The sequence below is a fragment of the Phacochoerus africanus genome, chromosome 3 (assembly GCF_016906955.1).
Source record: "Phacochoerus africanus isolate WHEZ1 chromosome 3, ROS_Pafr_v1, whole genome shotgun sequence".
NCBI classification, from domain to species: domain Eukaryota; kingdom Metazoa; phylum Chordata; class Mammalia; order Artiodactyla; family Suidae; genus Phacochoerus; species Phacochoerus africanus.
The window spans coordinates 137,252,614-137,266,967 of NC_062546.1; the positions used below are offsets into that span (position 1 = coordinate 137,252,614).

The 14,354-nt window shown below is 35.8% G+C and overlaps 1 protein-coding gene across 12 annotated transcripts in view; it reads right to left on the reverse strand.

Annotated features, from left to right (window-relative positions):
- LOC125123243 (sodium channel protein type 3 subunit alpha) overlaps positions 1 to 14,354 on the reverse strand; it is a 79,442-nt gene that overhangs the window by 57,320 nt on the left and 7,768 nt on the right. For 8 of the 12 annotated variants that reach the window (XM_047772776.1, XM_047772773.1, XM_047772774.1 and 5 more), the window contains exons 4-7: positions 6,735 to 6,863; positions 5,968 to 6,059; positions 4,893 to 5,165; positions 4,628 to 4,691 (exon numbers count right to left, since the gene is read on the reverse strand). In XM_047772776.1, coding sequence (XP_047628732.1) covers positions 4,628 to 4,691; positions 4,893 to 5,165; positions 5,968 to 6,059; positions 6,735 to 6,863 — 558 coding nt within the window. Of the gene's footprint in view, positions 1 to 4,627; positions 4,692 to 4,892; positions 5,166 to 5,967; positions 6,060 to 6,150; positions 6,243 to 6,734; positions 6,864 to 14,354 lie in introns of all 12 variants that reach the window. The other 4 variants (XM_047772777.1, XM_047772775.1, XM_047772770.1 and 1 more) reach the window with 1 other exon arrangement.

Genomic DNA, 14,354 nt, shown 5'->3' on the forward strand with positions numbered 1-14,354 from the left:
TGTAAGTCACTCTGTAAAACTTTCTAAAATAAACTTACATTTTAGAACAATTTTAGATTTGCAGAACAATTGCAAAGGGAGTACAAAGACTTTCCATATATCTCTTGTGCAGTTTCCCATATTATTAACATCTTAAGTTGGTACGGTACATTTCAATCAATATTGATGTTATTATTAACCAAAGTCCATAGTTTATTCATATTTCCTCAGTTTTCCCCAAATATCTTTTTATGTTCTAAGAGCCCATCCAAGACACCACATTATATTTAGTCAATGTGTCTCTTTAGGTTCCTCTTGGCTGTGACAGTCATCAGACTTCCTTGTTTTTAACTATCTTGACACTTTTGAGGAGTACTGGTCAGGTTTTTGAAGAATGTCCTTCGTTTGGGATATGTCTGATGTTTTTCTCATGATTAGATACTTAGGTTATGGATTTGGGGGAGGAAGACCACAGACATAAAGTATTATTATCCTAACATCATATCAAGGGTATGTGCTCTCAATATAACGTAGCATTGTTGATGCTAATTTTCATCATCTGACTTGAGATAGGGTTTGTCAGTTTTCTCCAATCTAAATTTACTCTTATTCCTTCTTTTTTCCATACTGCATTTTTTGAAATAAAGTCACTATGTGCAACCTACACATAAGGAGCTTGGAATATGATCTGTCTTCTTAAGGATACAGTACGTACATAAGTTATTTGGAATTCTTCTGTGTGAGATTTATCTGTTTTCTCTCGTTTATTTATATATTTATTCAATCAGTTATTTATATGAGTGCATACTCATGGATATTCATTTTATACTTTGAATTATAATACAATTATATTTATAGGTTATAAATATAATTACTGTGATTTTTTTTTTTTTTTTTGCTTAAATTGTTCCAGTTTTGGCCATTGGGAGCTTTTTCGGTTGACTCTTGTATCTCACCCCATGGCAACTGTGTGTTTTGCTTTTGTTTGTTTTTCACCACTTTCTTACATTCAGCACTGTCTTACATTCTGGCACTACAAGATGCTCCAGGTTCATCTTTTTTTTTTTTTTTTTATGGCTGCAAGTGTGGCATATGGAAGTTCCTGGGCTAGGGGTCAAATTGGTGCTACAGCTGCCAGTCTATGCCACAGCCACAACAATGCCAGATCGGAACCACACCAGCAAGCTATGCCACAGCTTGCAGCAATGCTGGATCCTTAATCCACTAAGCAAGGTCAGGGATCGAACCCATATCTTCATGGATACTGGTTTGATTCTGAACCTGCTGAACCACAGTGGGAACTCCCAGGCTCATCTTTTATATTTCCTGCCACAGTCCTAGAATCAGCCATTTCTCCAAGGAGCCTTTGTTCTTTTATTGAAGAGTGGTATTAGAAATCAAGAAAAATGTGGAGTTCCCGCTGTGGTGCAACAGAAACGAATCTGACTAGGAATCATGAGGTTGCAGGTTCGATCCCTGGCCTCACTCAGTGGGTTAAGGATCTGGCAATGCCCGGAGCTGTGGTGTAAGCTGGCAGCTGTAGCTCCTATTAGACCCGTAGCCTGGGACCCTCCATATACCGCGGGTGCAGCCCTAAAAAGACAAAAGCCAAAAGCCAAAAAAAAAAAATGTGTGATATGTTTGTGTATACACATATATCTCCTCACTCTCTCAGCTGAAGGTCTAGAAGCAATTATACTGCCTTGGCAATAAACACAGAACCTAGATCCTGGTTTCTAATACCACATATATATTTCTATATGTAGCCACCTAGATTAAGCTAAACATGAGGTCACCTTTATTTCTCCAACTTTATTTAATTACTACAGGATCATTCCAGACTCCTCCTTTTGCTTATCTGTAGCTCCTCACTCCAAAAGTGAGAAATGTGGCTTCTGTCATTTGCTATGTGTATACTTAATTGTTCGGTACCAGTATACATGCATAATTGTTTCAGGATTGTTAATTCATATCGTCCTAGTAAACAACTTTATCAAATGGAGTACAGTTCCTTTTGCTTTTAGTCTTATGGGCTCCACTCATTTCCAAAGTTACTTAGATTAACACCTATTCCCCACCTTCAGTGAGGTTATTTTATACATTTCAGATATATTTATAAATCTTTGTCCCAGTCTGTATTTCAACCTGGGATCCTCCAACCTCACACATGTTTAAAATTTTTTTTGCATATACTGTTCAGTCTTTGTGCTGTAAAGTTCTGTGAATTTGACCAATGCTTAATGTCTAACCATTTCAGAATCATACAGAGTAATTTCTCCACCCTTAAGAAAAAAAAAAAAAACAAACCTGTGAATCATCCAGCCAAGCCCTATGAACCCCTGGAAAACACTGATCTATCATATTTGTTGTTTATCTTTTTCAGAATGTCATGTAATTGAAATTATACAGAATGTAGCTTTTTCAGATTGGCTTTTTTTTCACTAATTAATGTGAATTTAAGATTCATCAATGTTTTAATGGTTTGATAGCTCATTTTTATTATTCTGTAATATTTCATTGTATGAGTATATAACAATTTGTTTATCTATTCACCTCTTTTTTTTTTGTCTATTATGTCTTTTTAGCACTGCACCCATGGCATATGGAGGTTCCCAGGCTAGGGATTGAATGGGAGCTATAGCTGCCAGTCTACACCACAGTCACAGCAACTCGAGATCTGAGCTGCGTCTGTGACCTACACCACTGTTCATGGCAATGCAGGATCCTTAACCCACTCAGTAAGGCCAGGGATTGCCCGCGTCCTCATGGATGCTAGTCGGGTTTGTTAACCACTGAGCCACAACAGGAACTCCTATCTAGTCACCTCTTGACGGACATCTTGATTGCTTCCAGTTTATTGTCATTATGAATACAGCTGCTATAAATAAATATTTGCATGAAGTTTTTGTGTGGACATGTATTTTCAGATTAATTGGCTAAATATCTAGTAGGGCAGTTGCTGAATTGTATGGTAAGACTGTGTTTATTTTGTCAAGAAACTGCTGAGTTATATTGCTGTACTATTTTGCATTACAGCTATCAATTAACGAAAATTCCTCTTGTTCTTCATCTTTAATAGAGATTAGTATTCTTAGTTTTGTTAAATTTTATTTTAGTCATCTGATAGGTATGCCATGTACCCATAATAGGTACTCAATAAAAGGAGGTGATTATTATGGTTTGATAGGGCTAAAGTAAAGCATGCATTAACCAGCCTAATTCAAAATTTTGTCTAGGCTTTTACATTAACCATCATAATAAAAACAATAGCTAACATGCAATAAATATTTATGATGGACCAGGTGCTTTATATATATTAAGTAATTAATCACCATAACAACCCCAAGGGAGAGACATTGCTCTCTTAATTTTAGAAATAAATAAACTCAAATGCAGAGTGCTTTGGACACACTTTCAAGGTCAAAAAGGTTGTAAATGGTGGAGTTAGGATTTGATCCCACAATATATGAACTGTAGAACCTGTCCTCTTATTCACTATACTCTCCTAACAAAGTTTGGGAAAACTTTCAGGAAAAACATTTCCCCAGAGTCCATCTCTGTGACTTGTGTATGGTTTCAGTAACTTTCTTATATCTTTATGACCACACCACTTTCCCACTTTCTGGGATGACTCAAAATATGTTCTAAGTTCTGGGGTCTAAGAGTCACTTACTGTTGATATCCTTTGGCTTCTAAAAAAATCACCTCTTTACCCTGACTTAAAATTTATTTATGATACTCTTGGAAAAATATGTTACGTATGAGAGACTATCAAGATGTCTAAGATATCACAACATCTCCTATTGTAGAATGTGGCAAAAAAGAACTGTAAAATAGGAGTTCCCGTCGTGGCACAGTGGTTAACGAATCCGACTAGGAACCATGAGGTTGCGGGTTCGGTCCCTGCCCTTGCTCAGTGGGTTAACGATCCGGCATTGCCCTGAGCTGTAGTGTAGGTTGCAGACGCGGCTTGGATCCCGCGTTGCTGTGGCTCTGGCGTAGGCCGGTGGCTACAGCTCCGATTTGACCCCTAGCCTGGGAACCTCCATATGCCGCGGGAGTGGCCCAAAGAAATAGCAAAAAGACAAAAAAAAAAAAAAGAACTGTAAAATATGCAGACTCAGACTCAAAACATTCCTTTACCATACACCTACCACATAGCTCCCTTGCACACAGAGTTTCATGCTATTTCAAGAATACCTTAATCACTCAAAGCAGTTTCCCAACTGGGTTTGCACCCTAAAGACCATGTTACAGTCTGGATTTTTTTCCAGCCACAGCAGAATTCATCCCATCAGCACATCCTCACACTACCCATCTTATTCTTCCTTCCCTGTAATTCTTAAATAACTCTGATGAGTTTACACACAAGACAGGCTCTGGGCTGATAGACCATGGGCCTTCACACTTGAAGCAGTAATTTAAGCACATCTTAATTGTGGAATTCTAGTGAAAAGGTCTTCACCCAAAGGGATGATTTTAATGGCTGTGAGTTTAGAATCTATACCAATCCAAGAAGACACAGAAGGTACTTCCTAGGTAGGTAACAGAACTCTGTTATACACATGTAAAGCCACCCGTGTTTATTTTTTCTTATTTACCTTTTTTCCCAAAGTGTTCTACATCTTAAAAAAAAGGTGTTCCTTACCCTGCATCTGAGCCATTTCCACAGAGTAAAGGGTCTTTTTGTCCATCCAAAACATAAAAGTGACCTGTTAATATAAAGAATAAACTATTTCGTATCAATCCTATTGATATTAGGAACAAATGAGAATTTTTCTATCTCAGTTATTTCCAAAATGGATACCAATAAAGTAATTTACAAATATGGCTCCAAGCCCACAGCCTCAAGTATTTATGGCTGAAAACTCATTCAGCAACGTGAAGATTAATGATGGAGCAATATTTCTTACTGTCATCTTCAATGTAGTCCTTCCAGTTAAATGTGCTCATTGTTACATTAACAAATGTCCCGTTTGAATTCATTGTGCCATTAAAAAAGGAGGTGGTGTTGGTTTCAAAAGCAGAATCGCTTGGGGGCCATTGCAAGCATTTATTCCGCAGGTTGCCCATGAACAGCTGCAGACCAATTAGAGCAAACACACTCAGGCAGAATACAGTCAAGATCATGACATCAGAGAGCTTCTTCACAGACTGGATCAGGGCCCCCACAATGGTCTTTAAACCTGAGGAAAGAGAGAGAAAGATAAGTCAGCTGATGAAGAGTGACACAGGCTGCGATGTCTTCTTAAGAGTCACACACATTCTTTTTCCTCACAAAACTGCTTGGCTGTTTAGACACCAAAGCTTTATGGACAGCCAGATGGTTTGGGAAATGGATGAAAAGCAGATTTTATTTATGAACAGTGTGCTTTCTGGAGGTTCGAAATAAAAGTGTAAATATCTAGGCAGGAAGTATTTTTATGTGTGGTTTAATATGCTGAGACAAACATGTAAAGATAAACTTGCAATTATTTTTCACTTCAGATTTTGTGTTTCATGAGGCTGTTTCTTTCCAACCATTTTTAGATACTAGCCTCCAAGCAGCAATGATTTAGAGGAGAAAAGAATTTTAAAATAATAAAAAATTCCATGCCATATACATGCTGTTCAATAATAATCTTTTCTCCTTTGTAAGAGGAGATCCATTTTCAAAATGGAGCTGCAGTAAATGGTAAAATATAAATCAGTTAGTAAAGCTGTGGTTGCAAAGCTTTTTTTAGAATGTAAAAGGGAAAACATTATATCATAAATGCAAAAAAAAGTGGGTGAGAAAGAGCAAAACTAGTATTTTTGATAAACACCTCATGCAATTCTCTGTTAAACTCAAAGGCTGACTTTTTAAATAAGCATGTAATTTCATTTGGCATTCTTGAAGATGACAAACAAAAATAATTAGCAACAAGGCTAATGTTTTAAGTGTAGGTTCAACCTCAGTATTATTAAAATGTATTGAAAATCAGCCTCCGTGTTTAACCTAGCTCTCACCTGGAATGACTGAAATTGTTTTCAATGCTCGGAGAACTCTGAATGTTCTCAATGCTGAAACATTGCCCAGGTCCACAAATTCTGTCACATATCTGTAATAGGGAGTTCACACACAAACACAATAACACAAAAGGAAAGTTGGGTATATAAGGGGCCTACCATCTTACTCCAGTTTCTTCTTACCTGGAATTACAGAAATAGTTTTAAGAGCTCTCAAGACTCTGAAAGTTCGAAGGGCTGAAACATTGCCTAGGCTTACAAATTCTGTTACATACCTGTAGAATTAAATCAGAGTTACTGATAGTTTTGGCAAAGTTTATACTAAATAAAGAATGAAAGGTGGGTTGGTTTGGCACACAGAGCCCCTTGGGTTTTATGGAATTGCTATAGATTTTAAGGTGCCATATGCTAAAAGCTGCCTTTAAGGAATAAAATTTTGTTGCTTATCTCAGTGTAGTTATCACTAATACAACAAGTTTGTTTGCAAAAGCATACAAAGTACAGTTGGTATTAAATTGTAGTCAATGAATAACTTTATTTTGATGAGGTAGAAGACTATATGACATGAAAGTAATTCAATTTATTGCTTATTTACAACATATATTTACCTCACAATATGTATTCTAATATGTAGCCTAAAACTGTATGAAGCATATGGTTAATTTGACTAATAAACAACTATACATTTAAAATATGTCACAACTACCTGGTTTATACTGCAACTGTTTTCATTCCTTTGAGCTTAACATGTTTTCAGAAATACTCACGCCATCACAATGACACTGAAATCCAGCCAGTTCCATGGATCACGAAGGAATGTAAAATCATCTAAGCAAAACCCTCTTGCCAAGATTTTTATAAGTGACTCAAAGGTATAGATTCCAGTGAATGTGTACCTAGGAAAATCATCCAAACAAAAATTAATAATCTTGTTTGAACTGTTAAAATATATATTTCCAAACATGGCAAATTCTATCATTTTGTGGTTTTTCAGTTCTAAGATCTTGTTCCTTATTTCCACTTACAAAAATTCTAGTAGTTTAATCTTATGAGCTTAAGTATGGTTAAACTGAAGAAATAATATCTTCCACAAAGAATCTGATCTTGTTTAGATATTTAGGTTTTAGAGTAATAGTTACTTGTGTTTTATAGATAATCATCAAGCTTGATACTCTAGAGCAACACTGTCTGATTGAAATATAATACAAACAACATACGTAGTTTTCAAATTGCTTGAACCAAGTAAAAAAGTAAGAAGGAATGAGAAAACTATTTGCATATTGCATTTTACTTAAATATATTAAAATATTATCATTTTAACAATTAAGACTAGCCAAATTTCAAGTTTCAGTAGCTACATGTGACTGTGTGTATGTGTGTGTGTGTGTGTGTGTGTGTGTATCTCCACCAAAAAAACTTTCAATTCATTAGAGTATATGTGTATTTTAACACAATCATCAAAATTACCAAAATTCAGGGGTAACAAAATTCCTGACTTTAAACTTGCATCCGTAAACTATCTCTATGCAATTGGGCCAAATCATTTAAACATGCTCAGATTCAAATTTCAGCCTCCAAAATGGTGAAAGACTTTTCCATTTGCTCTTTAGTAGTGCATTTATAGCTCTCTCTCCTTTCAGTGTCGACAATATAAGTTATTTTTGTTTCTTCCAAAAATAGTTGGGAGAGAGTACTTGTTTTTCAACATTGGATTCTTTATAAAAGTAAAATCTAAGTTTGTTCTTCATCAGTTCTTCACTCAAGCCACAAAGATTTAATTTACTTTCATTAAAACTCATTATATTTTCCAGTCTACTAGTATTTTATATGTGAAAAATGAGTTATTTTTCTATTTTTTTCTGTAGAAATTTCTCTCTTATGAGGTAACAAATCAGAGGAAAATGTATGCAGAATTTTTTTAAATTAAAGTATAGTTGATGTACAGTGTTTCTTCATGTTCTGTTGTACAGCAAAGTGACCCAATCGCACACATTTCCCTGTGCTGTACAGTAGGGCCCCAGTGCCCATCCATTCCAAATATAACAGTTTGCATCCAAAAAACCCCCAAATGCCTGTCCATCCCAATCCCTCCCTTCCCACTTACCCACCCTGGGAGCCTCAAGTCTACTCTTCTTGGCCATGGTTTGTTTCTGTTTTTTTTAGATAGGATCATCTGCTCCACATTTTAGGTTCCACAAATAAATGATATCATATGGTATTTGTCTTTTTCTTTCTGGCTTACTTAGTATGAGAATCTAGTCCCATCCATGTTGCTGCAAATGGCATTTTTTCTTTTTTTAAGGCTGAGTGATAGTCCATTGTGTATAGGTACCACATCTTCTTAATCCATTCATCTGTCTATAGACATTTAGGTTGTTTCCAGGTCTTGACTCTTGTAAATAGCACTGTGATGAACATAGGGGTTCATGTATCTTTTTCAATGAAAGTTTTGTCTGGATTAGGCCCAGGAGTGGTATTGATGGATCATCATAAGAATGGGATTGCTGGGTCATATGATAGTTCTATAGTTAGTTTTCTGAGGTACCTCCATACCATTTTCCATAGTGGTTGTACTAATTTACAGTCCCACCAGCAGTGAAGGAGGGTACCTTTTTCGCTCCACCCTCTCCAGCATTTGTTATTTGTTGACTTGTTAATGATGGCCATTCTGACAGGGGTGAGGTGGTACCTCATTGCAGTTTTGATTTTCATTTCTCTAATAATTAGTGATGTTGAGCATTTTTTCATATGCCTGTTGGCCATCCGTATGTCTTCTTTGTAGAAATGTCTATTTAGGTCCCATCTATTTTTCAATTGGGTTGTTTGTTGTTGTTGTTGTTGAGTTGCATGAGTTGTTTGCATATTTTGGAGATTAGGCCCTTATCTGTTGCATTGTTTGCAAAGATTTTCTCCCATTTTCTGGGTTTTTTTTCATTTTTTTTCAATGGTTTCTTTTGATGTGCAAAAGTTTTTGAGTTTAACTAAGTCCCACTGGTTTATTTATGTCTTTATCATCATTATTCTAAGAGGTGTATATCAAACGAGATGTTGCTGTGATTTATGTCAAAGAGCATTCTGCCTGTGTTTTCCTCTAGGAGTTTTATAGTATGTGTCCTTATATTTAGGTCTTTAAAAAACAACTCAAAACCTATAGGACACAACAAAGCAGTTCTGAGAAGAACATTTATAGCAATAACATCTTACCTCAAGGAAGAAGAAAAAGCTCAAATAAACAGCCTAACCTTACACTTAAAACAATTAGATATGGAAGGACAGACAAAGGCCAAAATTAGCAGAAGGAAAGAAGTCAAAAAGGTCAGAGCAGAAATAAATGAAATAGAGAAAAAGAAAACAATGGCAAAGATCATTGAAACCAAAATTTGGTCTTTGAAAAGATCAACAAAATTGATAAACCTTGAATCAGATTAATCAAGAAAAAAAGGGAGAGGACTCTAATCAATAAAATTAGAAATGAAAAAAGAGAAATTAGGAGTTCCTGTAGTGGCGCAGTGGTTAACGAATGCGACTAGAAACCATGAGGTTGCGGGTTCGGTCCCTGCCCTTACTCAGTGGGTTAAGGATCCGGCGTTGCCGTGAGCTGTGGTGTAGGTTGCAGACGCGGCTCGGATCCCACATTGCTGTGGCTCTGGCGTAGGCCGGTGGCTACAGCTCCAATTCAACCCCTAGCCTGGGAACCTCCATATGCCGCGGGAGCGGCCCAAGAAATAGCAACAACAACAAAAAAGACAAAAAAAAAAGAGAGAGAAATTACAACTGACTCCACAGAAATACAAAGGATCATAAGAGACTACTATAAGCAACTATATGCCAATAAAATGGACAACCTAGAAGAAATGGACAGATTCTTACAAAGGTACAACCTACCAAGACTGAACCAGGAAGAAACCAAAAATATGAACAGACCAATCACAAGTACCAAAATTGAAAAGGATTAAAAACCTGCCATAAAACAAAACTCCAAGACATGATGGCTTCACAAGTAAATTCTATCAAACATTCAGAGAAGAGTTAACACCTATTCTTCTGAAACTCTTTCAAAAAATAGCAGAGAAAGGAACACTCCCAAGCTCATTCTATGAGGCCATCATCACCCTGATACCAAAACCAGACGAGTTTACCACAAAAAAAAGAAATTTACAGACAATGTCACTGATGAAATAGATGCAAAAATCCTCAACAAAATAGTAGCAAACCAAGTCCAAATATATATTAAAAGGATCATACATCATGTTCAAGTAGGATTTATCCCAGGGATGCAAAGATTCTTTAATATCTGCAAATCTATCAATGTGATACACTACCTCAATGAACTGATGAATAAAAATCATATGATCATCTCAATAGATGCATAAAAGGCTTTTGACAAAATTAAATACCTGTTTCTGATAAAAACTCTCCAGAGAGTGGGCATAGAGGGAGCTTACCCCACCTACATTTTATCAAAAAACCATATAAGAAAAACCCACAGCTAAGGTCATTCTCAATGGTGAAAAATTGAGAACATTTCCACTAAGATAGGAACAAGACAAGGGTGTCCACTTTCACCACTATTATTCAACATAGTTTTGGAAGTCCTAGCCATAGCAATTGAAGAAGAAGAAAGAAAAAGATTCCAAATTGGAAAGGAATAAGTAAAACTATCACCATTTGCAGATGACATGATACTATACACAGAAAACCTTTAAGATGCTACCAGAAAACTGTTAGAGCTCATCAACGAATTTGGCAAAGTTGCAGGCTACAAAATTAATACACAAATCAATTGCATTTCTATATACTAATAATGAAAGATCAGAAAGAAAAATCAGAGAAACCACCCCATTTACAATAACATCAAAAAGAATAAAATACCTAGGAATAAACCTACCTACAGAGACAAAAGACCTATACTATGAAAACTATAAGATGTTGAAAGAAATCAAAGATGATACAAAGAGATGGAAATATATGCCATGCTCTTGGATTGGAAGAATCAATATTGTCAAAATGTACCACCCAAGGCAATCTATAGATTCAATGCAATCCCTATCAAATTACCAAGGACATTCATCACAAAACTAGAACAGAATTATTTTAAAATTTGTGTGGAAACACAAGAGACTCTGAAAAAAAAGCAATATTGAAAAAAAAAAAAAGAAAAGGAAAATGGAGGAATCAAGCTCCCTGAATTTAGACAATACTACAAAGCTACAGCCATCAAAACAATATGGTGCTGGCACAAAAACAGAAATATAGATCAATGGAACAGGATAGGAAACCCAGAAATAAACCCAAGACCTGTGGTCAACTAATCTGTGACAATGGAGGCAATAACATACAGTGGAAGAAAGATAGTCTCTTCAATATATGGTGCTGGGAAAGCTGGAAAATTACATGTAAAAGCTAGATTAGTTACATCTAATACCATACACAGAAATCTTCATGTCTAATCTTCCTAAGAATATGCATCCTCCTTTTTAAAACAATTCAATTGATTTCATGAGGAATAAATATAATTGGCTATCTTTACTTATTAGAAGGTAGTTGGCTTTACTAGGAAGAGATAATTTATAAAGCCACACTTATTTTACTTGTGTTTTAGTCTGGATCTTTGTCTATTTTACATAATCACCATGACATTTCTGTTTGAAAAGATACCTGGCATTACAAAAGGCCATAAGGACAGTTTTCATGTATGTTTTATCATATTAATGGTTAGTGCCCAATGGTCTATGCTTAGGCAATTCTAACTTATCTACACAGAAACCAGGAACAAGATGACAGTCCCTACTCCTATTCCTGGTTTTGGAAAAGTATGAAATTTGTGGGGATATTTGGAGTATATGGTGAGTGTTGATAATTACTCAAGGAAGAGTGTCTCAGAGGTTCAAGACAGCTTTACACAGAGCAGGTGTTCAGACGTATCTATTAAACTAGATTGAATAGGCAAGTGAGAATCAAGGGAACTTTGATATTTCTTGGCTTTGCATGTACTAGACTCTTAACCATATTGTTGATTCTGTCCCTGTTATAAGGGGATTTTTTTTTCCTCTTTAATTTTGATGTCTATAGAAGGGACTTGCCTTACATAATAGGACTCTCACTATATATGTTGTGGTCCTCTGGCCTTCTGAGTATGCCCTTCTGAGTATGCCACTTCTTTGTACAAGGACACTTTCTGCTATCAATGACTTCTATTTTCATGTGAGAACTGACTTCTCTTTTCACTGGATTCTGTTCTTAGGGAGTTTCTTATTTGTTTTTTTGGGATTTTTTTCTTCCCCTTTGGCTGTAACCACTAATATTTTACTTGTTTTTCTGCTGCCTTGCTTTTAAGTGACTAGAGATAATTGATTAGGAAACCCGTGCAAAGTTTTCCAACTAAACTGTGTTAAGTCAAAAACTTTAGTAAAGCTAAGACTTCATAATGGAGATAGTCATCTCTAGAAATGACTTTAAAAAGAGGAGCTTGCAGAATTTCCATCATAGCAGTTAGCAAACCTGACTACTATCCATGAGGATGCGGGTTTGATCCCTGGCCTCGCTCAGTGGGTTAAAGATCTGGTGTTGCCATGAGCTGTGGTGTAGGTCGCAGACGCGGCTCAGATCCTGCTTTGCTGTGGCTGTGGCGTAGGCCAGCGGCTGTAGCTCCTATTCAACACCTAGCCTGGGAACCTCCATATGCCGCAAATACAGACCTAAAAAGACAAAAAGACCAAAAAAAAAAAAAGAATTTGCATACCCAAATGATAATATTCAAGTGTCCACTTTAGGTGTCATTTAATAATGTTATAAAAATAAATTTACACACATTTAAATACATCAAAAAATTCTGCAGGGAAAAGTACATGCAGAATAGTTTTATATAAGTATATCCATTTATTAACCTCCAAATCATAAATGTTAACTGAGAATTCTGTTAAATGGCCTGCCTGAATATAAGAACTGACTCCTCTACTAAAATGATTTCTAGGGAGCATTTTCAATCAACTATCAAAAAACCCTTTAATGTGTTAAATCACTGACAAGTAATGGCTTAGAACAATGCTGTAAATCCTCATAGAAGTCTATAAAAAACAAAAGTGGCAGTATTTGTTATAATATCATCTCCTATTGGCCATTACTTTAAAAAATATAACAATAAGAACATAATAAAATTTTCTTTTCCACTGAAACAAATACCTGATCATTGTATTATGCAATACATAAAGTTATACAGGCTTTTATAACCTAAACAACTTGTTTCACTAAAAGGCATGTTTCTTTGTCATGAATAGTCTTACACATTACTGACAAATTGAGAAGTAATGTTTTTATAATGCAGATATTGTATCAGAGCACAGTTTCCCCAGCGTATTGATGTTCTGAAATAATCAGGGGCACCTTTTCCTTCACATTTACATAAAACATCCTTAACAATTAAAAACCTTACTGATGCAAAAAATTGACAGAAGTTCCTTCTTTAGCGCTAGCGGGGAAAATGTTTTATTTTGATGATATCATTCAAATATCCCCAGGGTCTCTGTTTCAAGGCAGCAAGGATAAGGCATAGGATCTGTGACTTCAGGGAGGTTGCTGGCTGAGATTTTAGGTACAAATGTCCATGGAGATTTAACTGGTCCAGTTTCTTTTTCTTGGTATTATTATTGTTTTTACTAGTGTACTAATTACAAGGCTTTATAAGTTTTGAATAATCTGTCCATATTCATGTTTTCCCCTTAAGCCCTGTTATGTTTTGAAAACGGTTTTGCAAAGACATTTTATTTCTTTTACTGAAGACATCTATGGTGCTTTAGCAAAAATGTTGTGTCTAAACAAAGTATCTAAATATAACTAAATATCAAAGTAACTTAAATACCTAAAGTTAAAAAATGTAACATATAACCAAAATGCCTAATATAATAAAATAGAGCTGGAGTTCCTGTCACAGCTCAGCAATAACAAACCCGGCTAGTATCCATGAGGATGCAGGTTCGATCCCTGGCCTCGCTCAGTGGGTTAAGGATCCAGCATTGCCATGAGCTGTGGTGTAGGTCGCAGATGTGGCTTGGATCCCGTGTTGCTGTGGCTGTGGTGTAGACTGGCAGCTGCACCTTTGATTTGACCCCTAGCCTGGGAACTTACATATGCTGCAGGTGTAGCCCTAAAAAGACCAAAGTAATAATCATAATCATAATCGTAATAATAAGCTAAACACCTAAATCTATTTTATCAGGCTATAACAGTAATATACTAGAATAAAATAATTTTATTTATGAAATCATTCAAATGATCATTGTATTTTATCTAAAATGCATAACCGTGATTGAGTCTTAACTCTTATGCTAAGTGTTTGCTTAGTTTACCAGCTAGTGTATACAATTAACAACTTTTCCTAAATAGATACT